This window comes from Morone saxatilis, unplaced genomic scaffold (assembly GCF_004916995.1).
Source record: "Morone saxatilis isolate NCDOM2014 unplaced genomic scaffold, NCSU_SB_2.0 Contig11, whole genome shotgun sequence".
In the NCBI taxonomy this organism is placed as follows: Eukaryota; Metazoa; Chordata; class Actinopteri; family Moronidae; genus Morone; species Morone saxatilis.
The window spans coordinates 30,632,205-30,639,562 of NW_023339663.1; the positions used below are offsets into that span (position 1 = coordinate 30,632,205).

Below are 7,358 nucleotides of genomic sequence, written 5' to 3' on the forward strand. Positions count from 1 at the left end.
CCGTGGTCAAATCAGCCGCACTTAAATTTAAGTATAATAATTAAAATAAGTATTCTCAGCATGATGGTAAATGAACTGTTTGTTGTTGTTGTTGTTGTTAACAATAGTGATGTTACAGTGGGTTGGAAAACGCCATATATTAAGTTCTTGTTTAAACAGAGACCCCACAGAATGATTTATTCATGATTCATGATTCAACACTTCAGTCTTTACATCAAGGTAGTACACACTATCACTCCAGTAGGTGGTGCTCATGCGCAGCTCAGAATTAAACAAGGCCTGGCATGAGCAAGACGCTAACTTTCGTCATCTCTCTGTCAATCCACAGGTACTGAAAAACTATTTTTCTATCTTAAGCTTGAATCGGTAAAATATGTGAATGCATCATAAATTGTTTTGTAATGTGTAACATGATTTGAGAAGTGGGTTAAGTGTAATTAGTTTCATTTTGTAGCTAATTGTTCAGACAAGCATTGTTATGCTTTGTAGTTCGTTTATGAACTCCAGTTTTACACAGTAGTTTTGTAAGTGTAAATTAACTGACATTAGCATACTGTAACAAGAGAAACTATGTTTTAAAGGTTGTTCAAAGTATTAGCCAGCCGCAGTGTGTAAACTGTAATGAGAAAATTTCACGTTAAAGTAAGTTTCCCTTTCCAAGTCACTCGTTAACATGGCGTGGTTGCGCCATATTGTTAACCGCTGCTGTGAAGTGCAAGTGTAGGTGAGAGAGTATGATGTATAAGAATGTTGGGAAAGGCTTTGTGTATGTTACGTTAGTGCTGAATGCTTGTTAACAGGATTGTATATGTTAATATATGAGTGAATGTAGGTTATAGAGTAATTGTGTCTTTTAAGTTATTATTTTGATACATATTAGTATTTTAAGTTAAGCCAATTTTGTCATTTGTAACGTGTTACCTTCATTTTGAATTCATGTGAACTTGTTTTAATTTAGACAAAATGTTTTATATAATTTATTGTAGTTAAGTTACAGCATTTGTTGTTCAGTTTGTGGAATATTTTGGTATGATTTTGACATGCACTTAAATCAGAAAGTTAGAAATGTGACTCACTGGCATGAGCAAGACACTAACTTTCGTCATCTCTCCATCAATCCACAGTTTATATATTGGCTACACAGTGTAACCCTTGCTGCTGGTCCAGATTTCCCCTAGGTCTGGTGCCGGTAAGAATGTCAGTTGGAATAATAAATCATCCATCTTTGCTCACTATATCTCTGCCTTTCTACCTTCAGGTGTGCATAAACTACAGGTAATGAACTTCTTTTTAAACACAAAAAGGTTATCTCATCGGTATCTGCCATGAGAAGCGGGTAATTATCGTAACAGCTGAAAATAATTCCATATCATGCATCCCTGATAAGCAGTAATTCGGAGGTTGTTGAGGGAAAACTTTTAGTTAACAGTCAAGTAGTTGTAGGATATGGTCATGCAGAAAAAGGCATTAATAAGTGCCTTATAATGACTAATAAAGTGCCAATATGCTACCAATAAGCAACTGGTTAATGCTGAATATGTGCACCTTAATATTAAGTGTTACTATAACTATAACTATTTGTTCTGAATTAATGACTCACTCACCATTCCCACTAAAACCATTATTTGAGGCTTAGCATGGATCTGACATTTCCTAGCTCAGCATTTTAACTTTTGATTCAGGACTTGACCTGAGATTTGTGTCCCACGACCAGTGGGCTTGCTCACAGAGAGGCACCTCATCATGAGACTTCATGAGAGCATGATCCCAGAGCAACCTCTGTTCCAGTCTCATTAGCTCTAATATGTGACATACAAATGTCAGGCTGGCTATTTTAACCCAGGGTCAATAAAGACATACAGTGTTTACACTCAACTGTAAACAGCTACAACACATTACAATCAACTTCCAGTATATTCACAGAGGAGATTATAGGGGCACAAAATAAATACAGGGAAAATAATAACCAATTATATTTATATCACACCTTTTAAACCTGAGGGGCCTAGCAGTGGTATAAGGCATTAGTAGCTTACTAATACTCAAGCAAAGTCTTATAGATGAGGAGGAATGATCCTGAATTAAATCCTAAATTTAATCAGATATGGCAACGATATGAGGTCCTACAGAGTAATCTTGCTGCAGAAGTTTTTTTTGACTACCTGTAACCAGCATAGATGTAAAAGGAAAACTGGGCACAGTGTTGGAGGCGGCATTACGTTCATTTGTATGAAAGCTGCTCAGTGGCGCATGAAGCCAAAAAAGCCACTTCCCGCTCCAAAGATGCTCTATGCAAGCAAATAAACAGACTACTGAAAGATTATCTTTGTACCATTCTTTAGATACCCAATGGGACGAACAATACCACAGTTAAATAAAATACTTATTTCTGATTAATATGCAAATTTTTAATAACACGATGCATCAGGACCAAAAAGTTAAAAAATACATGTGCTATGCATTTAGAACAGCAGTGCTTCTCCCTGGTTGTCAACAAAAATATATTCCAGGTACACACCAGGATACTAGAGTTGACAGTGTTTTATTGCTCTATCAAAAAACAGTGTCATTACTAGTATCCTGCTGTGCACTGGAATATATTATTGTTGGTTAGAATATTTTGGTGCAAAAGGTCATGTCAAATCTGCAATCTACTAGTACTACATTCTTATCTAAGTGCTCTGACAAATAACTGTCTTCTAATGATTTTGGAACAGTAGAGTTGTGTTGTTGTTATTTATTTTCTGAAAATGTTTTAACAGCCCCCTCAGTCACATCATCCTGTGCCTGGCATGCTTCAAATATACAGCAGTCACCAGTTTAATCACTATTCTCAAGCAGTGTGCAAGTATGGTAACCATAGCAATAACGATTATGCTGATTGCTAAATTTCATTTAACCATCATATTGGCCGCATGCTTACATGCTCACAATGATATTGTTAACATGCAGATGTACATCAGGTATAATGTGTGCCACATTCACCATTTTACATTAGCATGTTTGCATGCTAGCATTCGTTGTACAGCAGTAAACACAAAGTAAAGCTGAGGCTGCAGCTAGTTCGTCAGAATCTAAAGTACTGAGCACATTGAAGGTTTGGCCTGATACAACCTGGTTATTAGTCAGCTTCAGAGACGATGGAGGGTAGTAATGATTAATGTAAATGCTTTCTCACCATGTGTGGCTGGCATAGTTCTCCTCTGTAGTTTCGCACATCCTCAAGGTCAAGAGTGGCTGTAATCACCTCCTACAACACACACGCGCACACACACACGCGCACACACACACACACAGAGAGATCAGTCTCTGGCTCTTGTGTGACTTAGGAATGCCTGCAGTCTTTCTTTGTGACCTGCCCTGCAACTTACCTAACACACCTGCCTACCTCTACACACTGAAAGTACTACATGTCTTCACACTGCACTGTACAACTCACCTGCCTTACCCTAGTAAACAGCACTCACTTTATAATTGTGAATTCCATACAGACGTATTTGCAGGTAAGCCGGTTCTTTCTTTTCTGGTTCTTTTCATGCCCATACATACCACATCATTAAGGGAGAACTGCGCTCCCTGTGCCACAATGTCTCCATTGATGGCCACCATGGTGCAACCATCGTAGTAGACACGGTCTCCATCGCAGCCCCTCTGGTTGGCATACAGGTAGATACCTCCACTCTGTAACAAAACCACCAATGCACTGAATGCAGGACTGATTATAGTAAAACTATTGCAGACTCCAAGCACTAAATTCACAGAATGTGATGGTCCTACAGTTGTGGGACAACACCACCCTCTGGTGATCTCTGCCTTGCATTGCCTGTGCAAGTACAGATAGGTGACGAGGAAAACAACATAAAGGGTCCTGGTGGAATGATTTCAGGAATATAAGGAATTCATATAATAGAACTCCAATAACCAGCATATGTGTTCCACATAGTCTTAAACAACAATAATGACACATTTTTCATGCTTCTATATGAACAGACCAGCAAACATCTGAGGACTCTGGGTTAAAGTATACCTTGGTGGTGGCTGACTTGATCAGGTTGACTCTTTGGTCAGCTTTACGGAGCTCGTGGTGGCTAGCAGATGAATTAGTGAAGATTTCAACCCCATCCAAACCCATCGAAATGTGGGGGCTGAGGAGAAGAGAGAAGAGTTAGGATTGTTTCAGACAGCACACATATAATTCTTACACAACCCTCTGTAATTCTACCTTCTGGGGTTCCAGAGCTCTGCACATATCTCAGTGCCGATGCATGTGTCCTTTGTGGACAGCACACAGTCACCAAATGGGACTGTATCCTGGTGAACACAGAAACAGAAGCATAAATAACACGGACCTCCTCCTTGTTAATTGGCTGATCAGTCTCAGCTAAACACAGATGATGACCGTTTTTGTTTCTGACCTGCCCTGTTACCTCCTGGATCATTCTGGGCAGGAAATACTCCTCCACTTGCCTTGAAGAAACAAGCATAAAGACTTTTACTACCATCCATTTCATTTGCAAAAGTGAAATACAATGCATTAGTAGTAAGAAAAAGGCCAAAGAGTTCTGGCCTCACCCAGCATTTTATTAAATGTAATACATATTCATAATAATAACTTTATTCAGTGCCTGAAATGGGCCAGTACTCATTTTCTGATTTTTATCCACATGAGTACCCTTCCTTCTTAGTGAGTACTGCCACCTACACAGTAAAAGTTGTGAAATAATTGCCTAAAAATAACTTTGATGCTTTGATGCATACCCCCCAAACCTCCATAGCAAGTTTTTGGACCTCATTATTTCTAAAACCCTGCGTAGAGCAACCCTGCGCAATCCCCATGTAAACACATAGCGAGCTTAACGCTTAGAAAACAGCACTGAAAACTTCCTTGTTGAAAAGGATAGAAAACGAAAAAGAAAAAAGAATTAGAGTTAGGGTTGTACTGAAGTACGGTACTGACGCCATTTTTGGTCCAATTTGACAAAGCAACCAGCCACAGAGGAGGGCAAGAATAAACAAAAATAAAAAAAACATGGTGAAGTGAAAACCATGATGAGAGATAAAGATGGTGAAAGTAAAGCCAATAAAAACATAATGTAATCGAATGGAAAATATAAATACAAAGAAACACAAAATAAGAACATAAAAGCAGAAGAATAAGAAGTGGTTTAAAGGTCCAGTGTGTAGGATTTAGCAGCATATAGCAGTGTAGTTGCAGATTACTACTCACACTTCCTCCCCCCCTTACAAACTATGGTGGCTGCAAAACGTTTAAAACATTTTAACAGCCAGTGTTCGGTTCGTCCGGTACTGGGCTACTGTAGAAACAAACATGGCAGCCACCAGGGAAGGCTTCAAAACAGCTCATTCTAAGGTAATGAAAACACAACAATTCCTATTTTCAGGCAATTATACACTAATGAAAACATACCTATGAATATAATATTCTATGTATGCCAATAGATTCTCCTAAATGTTACAAACTGGACCTTTAATAAGTGGGATAGTTTTATGTGGAAAACATCCCTGTATTGCCCTGATTACACTAAAATTCATTGCAAATGAAAGTGGTACATGTATTAAATAATTAATATATCAACAATAAGTGTAGTCATAAAGATAGAGACAGAGCTATAAGAAGGGCTTAAAATATAATATGATAATATGAGTGCCACACAGTCTGTGGTAGACTTCTGAGTGATGATCACCGACCTTAACTGGTTCCAAGGTGAGAACCAGCGCAGCTCTCTGTAGTTCCCATGGTTGGCCATCAGCATTTTAGGTCTGATCAGCAGTATCTTTCTACAGGATGGAAGGGAAATACGGAGGGATCTGTGCTCTGTATGCTCCAACTGAACGTTGTCAGATGTATAAAAATACTGAACATGTCATTTATGAGACTGCATTGGTGTGCTGACGTACTTGTTGAGGAACAGGACCCGACAGTTGTAACGCACATTGTGATGCATGATGGGCCTAAGGGGAGCAGAATCCAAAACACTTAAAATAGCAAACAGGACCTCCAGCTATACAACGTGAGATTGTTTTTAGGTAAAAACAAACTTGTCCGGTCAGTCCAATTTCAGAAATTGGGGCTGCAAATGTCTGAGCAATCCTCTCAACCATGAATAGTGACGGATTTATTTTTAATTAAAAAAATATATTTCCCACTCTTTTGAATAAATCATTTTCAGGACATTTTCCAGGAGCTTTAGGAGCACTTGCTCATCAATATTATATCATAACCTAATCATATAATTCTCCGGTAGGCCTAGTATTGATACATTTTCCCCAGTTTGTTCACGATGAAGTGTCTCAGGTTTATGGAACACTTGCTTTCTGCTGTTCTCCCCGCAGCCAATTTGTCTGCAGTGTCTCTGGAGATTTAACGACAGTGTGCTACATTTTTTTCAGTTTATGTAGGTGATTTGAGTGAGGGACTATAATACAATTACATTACATAAATTTTTTTCCAGGACAACATAGATTATTTCCATGATATTTTAATCAATTTCCAGGTCTTTTCATGACTGGAAAACTAGTCTCTAAATTTTGCAGGATGTGTGGTAACCCTGAGTTAGAGTCACAGCAGTTTGCAACACAATGACTGTTACTGAAGCCTCTCATATGAAATTGCTTTTAAATGTTGCCACTACATGAGATCTTCACAAGACAACATCTTACTCATTGTTTACACAGGACTGCAGGACATTTGGACCAGTATACTTTATATACCCACATTCCCACGTCACAGATGATGTCCTGGGTGATGGGAGACTCCAGAAGCTTCCTCAGAGCCTGAAAGCCGTGGAGCAACGTGTCGGACTCATAGAAGTGGTCCGCACAGCCATACCCGCTGTAACAAATGTAGTGAATAAGAAAACTGAACCTCCAAATAGTACCTACTATTCCATATCAATATGGGAATATAATATATTGATGTCAGTGTGAAACCTTAGGATGAATGTTTCTCCCATCGTACCATATCTCCAGCTCTGGGCCCAGCCTGTATTTAGCTCCATTAGCCCTAGCAATCTCAATACCTGCAGAGAAACCCACACACAGTCAACAGGCAGGATTACTGTTTCATGGCAGAAGTTATTGTTGACCAGAATCAGAGTTCAGTTTTTTTTGCATTAAGTGGTTTCTACAACCACACATACTGCATGCACCTCCACAAAGTCACAAGCCTTGTGAGGAGAGCAACGGTATGACATCACAGTATAACACAATTGCACATTTATATAATCTGTAACATTTCCACATTAAAATGTCTATAAACACTAGAGCTAGGTTCTATATGTTGTTGAGTTGCATTGTGTCATTTATTCCAAATGTTTCCAACAATGTTCAGACCCAGA

At 38.8% G+C, this 7,358-nt stretch overlaps 1 protein-coding gene across 1 annotated transcript in view; it reads right to left on the reverse strand.

The window, feature by feature from the left end:
• nadsyn1 (NAD synthetase 1) overlaps positions 1-7,040 on the reverse strand; it is a gene marked incomplete at both ends in the record, with an annotated part of 16,575 nt that extends 9,535 nt beyond the window's left edge. The window contains 9 exon segments of the mRNA XM_035651869.1: positions 3,179-3,250; positions 3,550-3,681; positions 4,028-4,145; positions 4,223-4,311; positions 4,416-4,467; positions 5,710-5,799; positions 5,920-5,973; positions 6,737-6,853; positions 6,980-7,040. Of these exon segments, the coding sequence (XP_035507762.1) occupies positions 3,179-3,250; positions 3,550-3,681; positions 4,028-4,145; positions 4,223-4,311; positions 4,416-4,467; positions 5,710-5,799; positions 5,920-5,973; positions 6,737-6,853; positions 6,980-7,040 (785 nt within the window).
• Positions 7,041-7,358: the final 318 nt, after the last annotated feature.